The sequence below is a fragment of the Vanellus vanellus genome (genome assembly GCF_965231255.1).
Source record: "Vanellus vanellus genome assembly, chromosome: 2".
NCBI lineage: Eukaryota > Metazoa > Chordata > Aves > Charadriiformes > Charadriidae > Vanellus > Vanellus vanellus.
Genome location: NC_138906.1, coordinates 39712814 through 39728010, shown reverse-complemented (window position 1 = coordinate 39728010; position 15197 = coordinate 39712814). Strand labels below are relative to the sequence as shown.

General features: G+C 40.5%; 1 protein-coding gene across 1 annotated transcript in view; it reads left to right on the top strand.

Moving 5' to 3' along the window:
• The window catches only part of SCRN1 (secernin 1), a gene marked incomplete at its 3' end in the record, with an annotated part of 39766 nt that overhangs the window by 9883 nt on the left and 14686 nt on the right, over positions 1-15197 (top strand). The window contains exons 2-3 of the mRNA XM_082499366.1: positions 1686-1845; positions 14665-14846. Coding sequence (XP_082355492.1) covers positions 1687-1845; positions 14665-14846 — 341 coding nt within the window. The 5' untranslated portion in view covers position 1686. The remainder of the gene's footprint in view (positions 1-1685; positions 1846-14664; positions 14847-15197) is intronic.

The following is a 15197-nucleotide window of genomic DNA, read 5'->3' as shown; positions in this document are numbered from 1 at the left end:
GTCTGCAAGACAGTCATCTGGAACGAATAATTTACTGAGACTTAGTGGCACAATACGCAAGTCTGCAGGTAGTTGTCCTCTGCCAGGTGTATTTTATCAGCTAAAGGCAATTCAGCTTATAGTAGTTTGTTCCTTTCCACTGGTAAAACCTCTGCTTGTAAAAAGGGGTTGGTTTGTTTCCTAATGCGTTTTCAACTCAACTGGCTGATTATTCTTGTATATAATCTTACCTAAATTAAAAGGCTGTGTGAGTTCCAGGGACAATTCATCACCCCACGTTATGTTGGTTGAGGACACCTTTAAAACACATCTTCTCTTGAAGTTTCTTTGCAAAGCTGAGTGTCACTGTGACCTGTTCATAGTCTATAGGCGAACTCTTAAGTGTTTTCTTCACAATTACCACATTATGAATTATAGCCTTTATCCAAAAGGCATTCTTTCTTTGGTTTAATATTGGAAGCCTGCTATTCTGTGAGAAGTGTGTGCTCAAATGGTACTGCTTTAAAAATATAAACAGTCAAAATTGAATGGTTTGAAAGATGTCCAGGTTGATCGAAACCAGCTTTGCACACAACCCCACCCCCAGCATTGTCTTTCAAATAAAAGAGCAGCGTTTTGGGGGAAACTTTTGATTGTATTGGTTGTTTCCAAGAAGTCCAAATGTGTGTAGATATTTTTAATTGTTCAGGATATCGTGAAGGGAGAAGAGGAACATATTTGTTCATTTTGGTGCTGGAATTTCTGATGCAATTATAAGATCTATGAACAAATCTCAGGCATCTGTGTTGAGTGCTATTTGAACAAGCAATAAACACCCCACCTTTTTCCTTTGTAGGCGTATGTGCTAGAAGTTTCCCTGAATGGTGGAAAAAATGTCAGATACGGCAATGTACACAAGACCAGCTACAGTAGTGGCATAGTCTTGAAACAGTTTGCATTATTAATTAATATATTGTCATTGCAAACACTTAAAATGTTTGTGCTATCCTATAAGCATTTTCAAGGATGTTCACATTAGCCTACATAAACAAATAAACTGCAATCAATTAACTTTAGGCAAGAGCAGCAATGGAGACAAACCTCAGAGGAAATAAAGTGCAATTAGTGCTTAAGTCTCTCTCTTATCTGAGTAGATAAATTGATGGACAGTTTTTGATGTAATTGTGCTATATCTTTGTTCTGTTTCTACTTAACACCACTGTCCTCCCTCAGGAATCCCTCAAACATGTTTTCTCTTTCCTTTTTTAAAATTTTAAACTGCGTGGCAGCAGAGAGAGTAAATTATTTAAAATTATTCTGTGTCTCTGCACTTGTCTGAGTCAGCAGAATACATCTAGGTCATATGTTCTGTAACAGCTCTGGTGCAGAATATCTCTTTTCTTTCTGTGAGGACTAAGTAGACTCATTAAGGTACAGTCATTTTGCCTTTATTCCTCTTCTTTATGCCCTTACAAGGCTTGGGTGAAAAATGTCTGAAAATGACTATAATTCTTTTTATTAAGTCCAGGTAAGCTTCCTCTGAGCTGACCTGTTCTTCTATTATCATTGCACAATCAACTAACAGATAGAGGGAATGCACCGTTTCTTAGCTACAGCAAGTAGCAGTAGACTGAATGATTCTCTAATGCATGCAATTATGAGTTCAGCAAACACTGCTTCTGTTTGTTTACTTCTTTCCTGTCTAGGATGGCTGCAGCTCCCCCGAGTTACTGTTTTGTAGCCTTTCCCCCATGTTCTAAAGATGGGCTGGTGGTGTTTGGAAAGAACTCTGCACGGCCAAGGGATGAAGTACAGGAGGTGGTCTACTTTGCTGCCGCAGCTCATGATCCAGGAAGCAAAGTTGAGGTAAGGGTGAATTGTTACATTCAAATTGTGAGAAATGACTATTATTGGAAGAAATGAATGCTGTCTTGTTTTCTTGTCAGATTGTGGAGTCCTTGTTCCCCTCACTCAAACCTCTGTTGAGTAAAGAGAGAACTTTTTCAAAGTCCTGAAAGTGAAACTCGGGATGTAACTTTTTTGTTTAGTTGAGGAAAAAAATCCATGATCTGTACTTTCTTCAGCAGCCAGGCTGAACTGTTCACATCTCAGATTCCTCCACCGGGTAGTCTGTCACTTGCCTTTTCCTTTTAAGGGAAAAATATCCTGGCTAACTGGAACTAGAAGCAAATTTTCAAAGTTTGTCACTTCCCATATGAATTTTTTCATTCATGGTTCTTGTTTGACAGTTGTAATGGAGCCTGACTACATTAGGCATGTTGCAGAACAAATAGCCAGAAATCTCTACCTCAAACAACTTGTGCTGTAATAAGGGAATGTGAGAGGAGGAAAACAAGAGCATAAGATTTGTAAGCCAAACATAACTCCTGTATGTACAGTTGGCTTTGACATTTTCTGCAGCTGAGGCATCTGCATCATGGTCAGTTTTCAGTGCTGTGGCTTCTCTCTGAATCCAGGCTGTGTATGGAGTCCTGAAGTTGGGTGCTGATGCCATGGATGCAAGATTGAAAGGACCCTGCTGAAAGTAATTTTAAGCATAGTCTGTTACTGCAGCTTCACTTTAATGACAGGAGAAATGAAAGGATAAGCAGATATGGAAGGGTGAAGCAACAGGACAAATGAAACAAGAAGACCGGGAAGAGGGGAAAGTGTGTAATGAAGGTGGAATAAAGAGACTGAGGCAGCAGAAGGAAAGACAAGGATTGGTGGGGGTAGCCATTTTAGCAGAGGACACAGAGCCTGATCTGCGCTGTCAGGAGGCCGCAGGTTCTTGCACTGGCTAGCAACTGGGAATGCAGGACCTCCGAGATTCCCTGCATTCAGCTTCCTCCTGTCCTTGTGGCTGTGCAGAAGGCTGAGGATACTAGGTGTTCTCCACCAGGCATCTCTCATCCCTACAGGTCCTTTATGCGTGTATTTGTTGCTTCCTCAGAAGAGGTCCTAAGGCCAGTGCTGGTTTTAATTCTGTCTTTCAAGTGTGATGACTTCCAAATTTCAGTGGATTTGGTGCTGTTCTTTCTTAACAGTTAAAGTTCTCTTGATTTCTGTTACTACCAACATCTAGTACAACTCGTGCATTATTAAATGGTTTAATCTTGGATATAAAGAAATCCCCTCCCCCTATCCAAAAGCACTAACTGCTGTTAATTGCAGTGCTGTATTGGTAGCGCTGTTGTAGACCTGTGCTAGTATGCAGAACACAAGTGTGATGGTAAGACAAGAAGAAAATTTCAGAGCGTTTTTTTTTTTTGTTTTGTTTTTTTTAAAGCTTCTCTTCATAGAACTGGAAATGAAAAAAAAGTTCTGTTACTATGGAAAAAGAACTTCCAAAAGCTGTTCTGGAGTGTTTGTATCCTTAAAGGAGAATACTTTGTAAGAACGTAATATTAAAGTATTTGATTTCCTTTGATCTGTTTGCCCCACATCTTTTCGATGATATTATCACAATTTGCTAAAAGAGGTATAATTAAGCCATATATAATCTATTATGATCCCTCTCCCACCCTATGATAAACCAGTTTAATGGCTTTTATAGAATTCAGTCATAAACTTGACTCTTTTGCTATTCCTTTTGGAAGCGGGGAGCACAGACCCTTTGCCTAGCACACTGCAGTTTGTAGATTTATTCTGTTAACCAGTATCTGCAAGTCTTCCCCTGAAGTGTTGAATTTTTTTTTATTATTTTTTTTTTTTAAATGAAGGTGAAGTTTGTTGCAATGTGGTGAAGATCTGCTTTTAGACAAGGGACTGGAGCGGGCTAATACCTTTTTTGTTTTTGTTAAAGTAGGGGCTTAAGCCCTAATTAGATAGGTACTTTGATCTCTGCTAGTCTATGCTACTGCATAATTCTTCATTTGCTAGCCTGAGGTTTTGCAAGTACAGTGGTGTACAGAAACATACAGGCTCCAGATGTTTACCAAAATTCTTGCCACTTCATCCCAGCACAGAATAAAAACATCTTCAGTTGCTCTGGGAGTAGTGCAAGCAATCACTTGTCACTGCATCTTTGTCACACTCAGCACTAAGTATTGTTAATGTCCTTTTTTTTTTTTTTTTGTTTACTTATAGGTATTTTGAGTAGAGTAAGCTGGTTAAAACAAGATACTGATTTTAATTGTTTTATTGGGTCTGTAGGCCATCTGGTAGCTTTGCACAGTCCTTTAAATGCTCTCCGTTGGACCAACCTAAGCATAGATTTAGTTATTAATTTTTCTTTAAAGTTCAAGATTTTTTTTTCCACCCTCAGAGGGGGAGTGTTCAATCAAACAAGTTTAGCAAATAGCAATGTTGTAGACTAACTATCTTTAGAAATAACCCCTTTAAAAAATATTTTCTTTTAAAATTGGCCACTTCAGAGGTCTTTAAAAAAGTATCGCAATAATCCCCTTTGCTGTAGGAATTGCGAAAGATTGACTGAATCAGTAAAAGCTCTACAATCCCAAGTTTTAAGCTGCTAGATTTGCTTCTAGATTTTGCTGTTTTATGAACTTAAGGACAGCAGTGAATAAGAAGGTTGCAAGTTCAAACATGCTAACTCTTTGTGATAGCAGAACAGAAGTAAGGTCTTCACTTTTTGATAATTAGCTGAAATGTTATGTATTTCTCCTATTGTAGGAATGTGTCTAAGACTACTTGTCATATGACAAATATATACTTATAGGTGGAGTTTGTGCAAAGCCTGTTAAGTCCTTGTGCACTGTTAGTGGTACCTCTAAAAGTTAGAAAAGTTTTAAGGAAGGGCTTGAATTCAGCTGCTTCACATTTTTTGAGTAGCAGGCATGCAATGCTATATTCACCTTGTAAGCAAAGTTCCTGAGTTGTCAGAGGTAATTAACTAATAGGGGGAGTGGAGAGGAATGTCAAAGCTTCTAGATGTAACAACCTTTGACATAGCCAGAATTATTACTTTGTTCTTTAAAACCCTGAAAACTTCCAACAGTTCAGTTATCGTTGGGTGGGATTTTTTTGCTGCATCTTTCCTTCACTTGCGTTTTATAAAACTAATTGAACAGGTCTGAGGAAATTAAATGTACGATATTTTGCAAATGGAATAATGTGGTTGACCAATTTCATGCTACTGTTTTTCTAAGTCAGTAATCCTTCGTGCTTCTGACTAAATTTTCCCTCTCAGCCATCCTAGCGTTTTTTTTTTTGTTTACCCAAATGAACAGCTTTTCTCTCCATTCCATATTGTACATTTGCATTGGTTGCTTATGTTAAATACGTGATCCTTTAACTTCACTGGGCAATGATGGTGGACTTGCTTTTCATTTTAATCTGTTCTTTGCAGGTAACGTAATCCAATGTGTTTCCAATTTTATTTACTTCTCTGTGACTGTCACTGGCATTCTGAACTTCTGTTTTCAACACACTAACAACGTGGGTTGTTTTATAAGACTCCCTCAGGAGGTCTGTATCCTATTTATGTTCTGTGCTGCTCACGTTTGCAAATGTGATAATGCACAATGTAACCAAAAATGGCACACTAGTTCAGCTAGGTTATTGCCATAAAGGAATCAGGCAGACTATGCTGTATAGCTATCAGCTAGTTTGTGGCAGAGCTTTAAACAAGGGAATTCAGTGAATCCTGCAAGTCATTTTAAGCTTGATCTTTGTGGCTCAATCTACCAGACAAGTAACCCTGCAGCTAACTCATCAACATAATTCCTTCTTTCTGTGTCAGCCAGTTCCCAAGACCCTGAACAATAGGGCTTTTCATGAAGGTCTGTTCTCTGTGTGTGTGTGTGTGTGTGTGACAGCTATCTCAAAAGTTTGTTCTTGTCTTGTGGTGTAATTTTGCAGTGGCAGATGCTGATCAGCTCTCTTCCTTGTTGTAGTAGTCAGTCTAGTAAACTTGCACATGCAGGTGAAATGCTGCTCCCTTAAGCATAAATAGGGTCCTGGTTTGAATTCTCTACTAAAATTGTGTTGTTTTTTTTTTTTCCCCCTAGATGTGGATTTAAATAATTTGTCATATCTTAGTGAAAATTCATGTAGTATGAGTTTTAAGATGCAAGCCCCTCTGTCTTATTTTTAAGGTAGATTTTACTGACTTGATTTCTCTTGTTCTTTTGTAACCTGCTGCTTGCTGTGATTTCCTTTCTCCTGAAGAAGTCTTGGGTGAATGACCTTTTCCTAGCTGAATTTTCCAGTTGGTTTTTATTTTTCTTTTAGATCAACTTCCCTTTCTGCTAATATGACCTTTTATCCATGATTTGAAAATAGTCCTTGTTGCTTGCTTCAGTATAGAGCTGTAGAAACTCTTTTTTTCTTAATAGCATGCAACTTACTGTGGAGGAGTGGAAGGGGGGAAATAGAAGGTATGGTCTACAACAAAGTCTATCAGATTGTGGAATATGCAAAATTTTTCTTATATGTTGGTATTAAACACTCTTCTGGGCTTGAAACCAGCCCTCTGTGGGATAGGAGGAATTTTGTGTTCTCTAAAACTTCATGGCACAGTTATGCCTTAGTTGTTTTTTGTTTTCTCTTTTTTAATAGGTTGGGTTTTTTTAAGGATACCACCCTTCCTACCCTTGTTCTGAGTTTTCAGAGGAGCAGTAATATATTTTGCTGTGCCTTGGTTTGAGCACTGCAGACATAAAAACTGACCTGAAGCTAACTGATGGGTCCCTGGTGTTACAAGATAGATATAAAGCTAGGAAAGTAGACATTGACTGTATTAAAGTTGGCTTTGTATTACCTGGAGGTATCTTAATTCTGGTATTTGTAATGTAATCACCAGGCATCATGCCAGTGCCACAGTGTAGTTCTGGTATACTTTGATTCCCTCTTACCCCAGCTGTTTGGGTTATCTGCATTCTGTCTGGGGATAAGATGTTCAGAATCTGGTGACAGAAGCCAAGCAGCAGCTGAATCTACTGAGAATTTGCTCTTTGGGAAGCCTCTGGATTAGATTGACAGTGCCACACTTAGCAGTCAGGCTGCTGCAGCTGTGAGCTTGAACCTGGGCACCCCCACTATGATACCTCTGTGGGTAAGTGCTGACTGGCAGGAAACTTTGATGAAACACAGCAATGTTTGTGCCCATGATGAAACTTTTCATTTACTCTATGTAGATAAAAAAGGGTGTAGTCTACAGGTTTGCAATTCTGCGAACTTCTTGCCTCTCAGCTGAGACCAGATAACTGACTTTGTAAGCAGCCTGTCCCATGACACATGCAGTCAGATGGTTTACCTCAAGCCACCTTGTTTAAGCTAAACTTTAGACCTCACACAGGTAGAGGAGAGGCACTATGCAGGCAGACAGCAACTAATAGAGAAAGTGGTTGCTGCCTTCAGCAGAGTCTGTTGCTCGGCTAATGGGAGCTTTTTCTCTGTTCCGCTCCATTGCAGGCCACTGGCCTTTAAACTAATGTGTTTGACTTTGCTTTGTAACACAATGCACGAGCCAGCAGCAGTTTGGAGGTAGAAGCCATAATCTCTTACATGTTTCTGCCCTCTCAAAGCCTCTTTTTTACTGTAGGAGTCCTGCTTCTTTGCTCCCTTCTGCTACCAAAGCAAAATTGGTTACCTTGAACTGTTTTTGTTTTTTTTTTTTTAATCCCTTTGATTTTTTTTTTAATTGGAACAGAGAGGAAGAGGAGGGACAGTGCTGGAATTGTGTGGGGCAAAAAACTGCCAACTATTGTGTCTTGACCCAAACTGTTTACTTGTGGCAAAACAGATGTGTAAGCAGGTATTTCAAAGTGGCCAAGCAAAGAATTCAGTCCTAGGATATCTCCATGATGGGCTTTTTGTGACTTCTTTGAAATCTGTTTCTTACTGTTTTAAAAAATTAAATTAAGAAGCTTCATCCCTATTTCGGTTTTACTTTTGCTCATCACCCAGGAGACTACTATATTTGTAACTTAAAAATCAAGAGGTGAATTCTTGACTGCTAAATCAACTCTGACATATAGTGTCTCCACAGAGTGTTCTCAGCCTTGTGTGCCTTGCTGCACTTTGTGATATTTTATTTGTTGAATTTTTTGATTTATTCTGAGCACATCTCCATACTGTGGCTCACATGCCTGAGGCTCCCTGGTGGCTTGATAGAGTAGGTTAGAGGGTGTGTACTGCTGCTTTTTGACGGGGGAACTGTTTGGCTTTTTCTAGTTTCTGTAATTCTTTTTCTAGAATAAAATCTATCATCCTTAGTCTTCAAGATAAATTAGTCTTCAAGATAAATTACAGTGCTAGATATCAGAGTCATACAGATTCAAATGTTACAGTTATTCGTTGCAATGAACAGAAACAGCTAGGAACAATAAGCAAATACAGAAGCTTATGTAAAGTGTACTAGAGCCTTCATAAAAAGCGAAAAAACTGTTCTTAATGTGAAGAAATAAGAGACACTGTACCGTGTCAGAAATTGGTTTTGTTCTGTCTTTGTACATTTAGTAAATGCTGCTGCTGTTTACATCTTACTACAACATGAGGATACAAGTACTAGCATAGTGTGTCTTTTTTGAAAGCTAGCTACCCGAGGGTTCATCCTGTCACTGGAGAGACTTTTGCTCACCATTCTAGTTTGACTCTGTGACCTCTAGAACTAGGGCTGACTACTTGAGATGTATTCAGGCTGTCCCCTCCACTGTCGCACAAGAGTTCTGCTCCTAGTAGAAGCTGTCATGGCTGTGCTTAATGGGTGTTGTAAAGTTGTCCAGGTGTCTTCCACTGTATGGTTAGTGCTGCCTAGTGCATAAGCAAGCAGTGGTAACAGCATCAGCTAAGCCACATCTTCTGTATTGCATGCTACTGCTTGCATATTTCTGTTTTTGGAGAATGGTTATTACTACTCCTGTGAGGTCTATTGCAGTTGTTCCTGTAAATAAGCAGCAGAACAATTATCTGTAAAACACATTCTGTTAGGCATATTCACAGGAGATGGTCTGAGGGTCCTTCTTAAACAACCACGTTCTAGCTGTCCAGTCTTCCACTTCACCAGGATGGGAGAGCCCAGGTAGCCAATGTCACCTGTGGAATCACCTCTCTGGACAGTTCCAACCAGGCTGTCAACTCTCGATGTCTGGATGGCCACGGAGGCGACAGGCTGTGAGACTGCCTCATCATGTTTTTGCCATCCCTCTTTTGGAATGAGTTAAATGCAGCCATGGTGCAACTTCTCAAGTTACTGCAATAGTACTGATATTTTGCCTATTTTCAAATATGTGCTATGGTACAGCAGTGGTTGAAGTAATTAAGCAAAGAGTTAATGCCAAGTTAGAGCTGTGGATCTGATAAGGGGGTGGTCTTTGGGAATCTCTTTTGTAATCTAGAATCTTACAGCCCTTCTTCAAAGATCATTTCTCTCTAAAGCATTCCATGGCTAATGCCTTTGTTATCCAGGGCTGAAGCCTATGTGATTTCATTGATACTTCATAAGGACCTGACTGACAGTGCTAGGAATTGGGCTTCTGCAGCCTGAGTACAGTAGAAGCTGCACAATAGTTTCTTTTCATTAATGAAAGAAGAAAGCTCTTGTGCTTATGACTGTCGTGTCTGGTTTTGGAATACCTCCAACATATCTGCATGCCCTAGCTAGGGTGGGAGGTACATTTGTGCCTTGTACTATACTTAGAACTGCCTTGATAAGATTCTTTTCTTGATACTGTAAGTGAAATAAAAGAAACGTCATTATTTTCCAGCCTGCTTAATTCTCTTTAAAGTTGTTGGCTGCATCTCTTGTATGTGAAGTCTCTGTTCTTTACTTTTATATTTCCCGATGGGAATGTACTGTCACAGGGCACGATGCCAGTTATGCTGCTTTCAGGGCTGGAGTTCTAGCAAATCAATGGAGCCTGACACCACTCACTCACAGCCTTTGTCACCAAACATATCGGTATTCTTCTGGTTTTAGCATTCATACTCAAAGAAAAATGTTAGTGTTGGAAAATGCTGAGGCTAGATGCTTCAGGAATTTTAAAGACAGGGTTGGTAGCAAGCAGAATCACAGTAGTACCTTATGTCTATTTTATTACTCATTGCCTAGTTTGGCACAGCTCTCGGTAGAACAGGCTGCTATGCTGTTGTGCTGTAGGGATTTGCCAGAGCGGTGGGGTGCAGGAGAGGGGACAGGGAGATTGTGGTTTGTGCTTGCTTTTGAAATCTTGTCATTATCTGAGCTCCTGTTTCTAGAGATCTAGTGGCCAGTGAGGTTTTTTTGGTGGATAATGTTGTCTTTCCCTCGCGATTTCCTTCTGTGTCTGAGCTGTTACAAGCGTATGTTCTGATTTCTGTGGAATAGGTAGCAATGGTTTGCTGCACTGCCAATCCTGTGGCTGGCTTTAGTTGACCTACCTTTACAATTGACGTGTCTTGGCTACAAGTGGATTGCCCAGTTCCTCTGTTTCCTGCATAAAGATATTCTTTTATCTGGAAAAGGGGTTTCTGACATTATTTTAAGGGTAGGGTGGGGTGGTAGAGTTATGAAAAGTGAGAGGCTTACGTTTAATAATCTGTTGTCACATCTGGACCCTAGTTTTTTGAGAAGCTCATACCTATTACTAATAAATATGAACCAAACACCTGCCTTAATACATCAGCCTTATTGAGTGCCTACTGTTCTGCTTACTGGAGTAAATAATTCTAATGGGGTGGTAAAATCTCATCAAGGCTTTTTCATCATTGTCAATAACCATGGCAAAGGATTGTTGAACAAGAATCAGGTCAGTGGTGGTTTTACAAGGCCTGTCAGTTGCTATCAGATTGGAATGGCTTTCTGTTATTTAGGTCTTCTAAGGCAATTTATATAAATAAGGCTTGAACATTGTCTACATACATGAGTTATTGTATGGAAGCTGAAAAGAAGAATGTGAAAATATAGTCCATGTTCGCTTGTCATTGGGCTGGGGAATGTAAAGCAGCAATACAGAAGGTGGCAGCTCTATTCTGAGGTGCATAGAGAGGCCTCTGGATGTTTTCTGACTTCTGATTCCATAGTTACAAAACAAAAGCACCTTTTTTTTTTTTTTTTTTTTCCCAAATGCTTTGGATCCTTCAAGCAGGAGCAAACAATTTCCTCTTTCCCGTTCCTTGACTGCTACCATTGACAATAAAATTTTTATAATGAATAGCAGCTTTGGAAATGCTTGGTTTTGGAAGGAGGCCCCAAAGTAATAAACATTTGGTAGCATGGATAGTCAGAATATGTTTTGCAGAGAGAAGGCATTCAGCATTTTTTTAGCCTAACTATCACTTTTCAGAGTGTTTTCATCATTTTTCCTTCTAGAAAATCAAAGTGTCAGTGTAAGCAAGCTTGTATAATAGGGCTATTCAGCCAGAGAATGCTGTGCAAGTGGGGATTTATGGAGTACTGAAGTCTCCCCCACACTGCATCTAGGTTTTTGCTTTCTGCTGCAGAGTTGAGAAGTTTCACGTCCTGGATGGCTCTGCAGGATGGCTCCAGCTAGCTAACCACTTCTGAGATGTAGGGACCCCAGACTTGTGCTGTGCAGGGGTTGGTGCAAACCTATCTCCTGATAGCTGTTTTGGTTTCATGTTCGTATGTAATGTGGGAAGGTGCTTGGCCCAACCCCTTTTCCTGCTGCTGCAGCTCCTCCTTTGCACACCCAGGAAATACAGTTATTCTCTGTTTATTGACACACATGCATTAAGTGCTTGTCCAAACAGCACTGACCTGAGGCTCTGAAAAAAATTTACACAGAATGTCAAAAATGAGATTTGCTTGCTGACAGCTCAAATGGAGATGGGGAGTCTTGTTAAGAAATATCTCTGGCATAGCTTGGTTAGAAAATGAAACAAAGGGTGAATTCTATAAAGTGGTTTTATTAGTTGGATCTTAGCTCCTGGCCAGTGCCAGATGGTGTTGCACCTCAATAGATGAGGAATCTGCCTCTGCAAAGTCATAGTGTATTACTATATAAGCAATTTGGTCAAACAATTTGGACAAATATTAGGGATTTTCTCCAACAGATACAGCAGATAAGTCTCTGCTGGGGTCTTATTGCCTAAGCCAAAAATAAAAATTAAGCACACAGCAGAAAGGAAAAGGGAAGCATGTCCCTACCCTATTTTTAATTTCTTAGAATGAAAAAGTTCCCCTCCTCTCACTTTTTTTTTTAATTGTGTGTTGTCTGTGAGAAATCATCCTCTTATTTCACCTATAATTTGCCTGGTTTTATAGAAAGATCAGTTTGACCTGTTCAGACACAATTCCTAATGAAGGTGGCAAGCTCATTTCTTGTGTCCTTGCGTGGTCAGAGTGAAGGACTCTAAACATGCCATTTCTGATCAAAGATCGTCTGTTACACATTTTACTTGCATGCTAGACTAACTATTACTGTAAAAATCATTGCTCAAGACTGGAGGCTGAAGATCATGCTGTGTAATACTTAGAGAGGGAAAGACAAGTTAGAAAAAAAAAAAAAAACAAAACAGCTTCTCACTGCTAATAATCTTGGACTGATTCATTTGGCTTTAGGTTTTAATGCAGACATAGCATTTATTTTCATGGCAAACAACTTTCAGTCCACAAGTCCATTCTGCTCATCCTGCTTACTTAGAGGCTGCTCATGGCCTGGACAGGTATACTCTTTGCTGGGTAAAAAACTGGCTGGATGGCCGTGTCCAGAGAGTGGTGGTAAATGGAGTTAAATCCAGTTGGTGTCCAGTCACGAGTGGTGTCCCCCAGGGATCAGTGCTGGGGCCCGTTCTCTTTAATATCTTTATCAACGATCTGGATGCGGGGATCGAATGCACCCTCAGTAAGTTCGCAGACGACACTAAACTAGGGGGGCGTGTTGATCTGCTTGAGGGTAGATTGGCTCTGCAGAGGGATCTGGACAGGCTGGACAGATGGGCTGAGGCCAATGGTATGAGGTTCAACAAGGCCAAGTGTCGGGTCCTGCACTTGGGTCACAACAACCCCATGCAGCGCTACAGACTGGGGGCGGAGTGGCTCGAAAGCTGCCTGGCAGAAAAGGACCTGGGGGTGTTGGTGGACAGCCGGCTGAGCATGAGCCAGCAGTGTGCCCAGGCAGCCAAGAAGGCCAACACCATCCTGGCCTGCATCAGGAATAGCGTGGTGAGCCGGACTAGGGAAGTAATCATCCCCCTGTACTCGGCACTGGTGAGGCCTCACCTCGAGTACTGTGTTCAGTTTTGGGCCCCTCACTACAAGAAGGACATTGAGGTGTTGGAGCGTGTCCAGAGAAGGGCTACAAAGCTGGTGAAGGGTCTGGAGGACAAACCTTATGAGGAACGACTGAGGGATCTGGGGTTGTTTAGCTTGGAGAAGAGGAGGCTGAGGGGAGACCTTATCACCTTCTATAACTACCTGAAAGGAGGTTTTAGAGAGATGGGAGCTGACCTCTTCTCCCTGGCGACAAGTGATAGGACGAGAGGAAACGGGTTCAAGTTATGTCAGGGCAGGTTTAGATTGGATATTAGGAAGCATTTTTTCACTGAAAGGGTTATTAAACATTGGAATAAGCTGCCCAGAGAGGTGGTGGATTCACCATCCCTGGAGGTGTTTAAGAAAAGGGTAGATGAGGTGCTTAGGGACATGGTTTAGGAGTGGTGGTGTTTTTATCAGGGTAGGTTAATGGTTGGACTTGATGATCTTAAAGGTCCCTTCCAACCTCACTGATTCTATGATTCTATGATTCTATGTCCAACCAAATATTCCTACAGAAAAATGTTGCAGATTACTTCCAGCAAGGAAGATATTACAACAGGAATGCTGGATGCTAAGAGCTTTCTCATAAATACCAGAGACAGCTTCAGTTTCCTTAAAAGAAAATTCTGTGGAGTTTGGGCCATGAAGAACTTAATGTGACCTCAGTAGTAAAATGTAAAGCCCCTTCCTTTGGCTTGTACAAACCAGTGACCTAATGATGGATCAAGCTCTCTTCCATGCTGTCTGGGAAAACGGTGCTTGTTTTTAAGTCCTAGAACAAGGGAAAAGTAAATCTATGTGAAAGATAACATATAATTTTTTTTCCTTGCAGTTTCATTGACTTCTCTGCAGCCATTCTCTGTATTTTTGCCTTGTCAGAATACATCCACAGATCTCTGATTACAGAAGACCACTTAAAATAGCAGAAACATTAGTTTTAAGCAAAAATAATACGTCTGTTCTATTTCTTGTGACTGTTTATCAAAGCATTCCACTGAATCTTTTCAAGTCTTGACTTTTTTATTTTTTTGTCTACCAGCAGTCTCAGTCCTGGGGGCAGCTGCAGGGGAGACAGCAAGGGAGAGGGGGAAGTCCAGTCTGTACTTTGTCCAGTTATCATCGTTACACTGTGTACTTAATAAAGTACTAGAGACTGTGCTATAGCTGAGATGGTAGAATGGTTTGATGTTGTTACTATGTACAAAAATGATCTGTGTTTCTTTCCTGTAACAGTACAATCTGTCTACTGCTTCTTTCTGCTGATTCTGGCACTTGGGTTCTGCTTGACTCTTTGAAGCAATGATCAAGGGAGATTTATTTTTCTGGACTTTTGCAATATAAGGATGTAAAGGTTCAAACATCACAGTTAAATGTTGTTTAAAAAAATTCCCCGCTCATACACAAGACGTGAACTTTTTTTAAATAACGTGTCCTGTACATTGAATTCTTATGTTACTTCAGACACAGCATTAGATAAAGTGCTTGCAATTGTTTTGCTTTTTCTCTTCCTGCTCTCTCTGCAGTGCACATACATTGAGATTGAGCAGGTGCCGAAGACTCATGCTGTTGTGCTGAGCAGGCCCTCTTGGCTTTGGGGGGCAGAAATGGGAGCTAACGAGCATGGAGTCTGTGTAGCTAATGAAGCCGTCGTGACCAGAGAACCAGCTTCTGAATCTGAAGCCTTGCTTGGAATGGATCTTGTCAGGTGGGTGGCTTGCCGAGCTGTGACCAGCCTTTCAAGCACCAAAGGTTTAGATTATGATACTGGGAAACAGCTTTGTCGTATTGGCATTAGGAGATTTTAAAACAATATAAACAGGACACCTGTCTAGGCAGAGCTCCAGACACAGCTGAATTAACACTTAAAACACTTGTAATCTGAATTTGGCCACCAAGTATTGAGTACTAAACCTACCTTGTCTACCTACCCTACAGCCTAGCAGTGGCTGTTCTGACAGGATAAGAGAAATGATTACATTGTTAGTAAGGAACTGCTAACTAATTTGTAATATCAGATTGCTGGTATGCCCTTCATTCTCCCCCGCTTTACAACAGC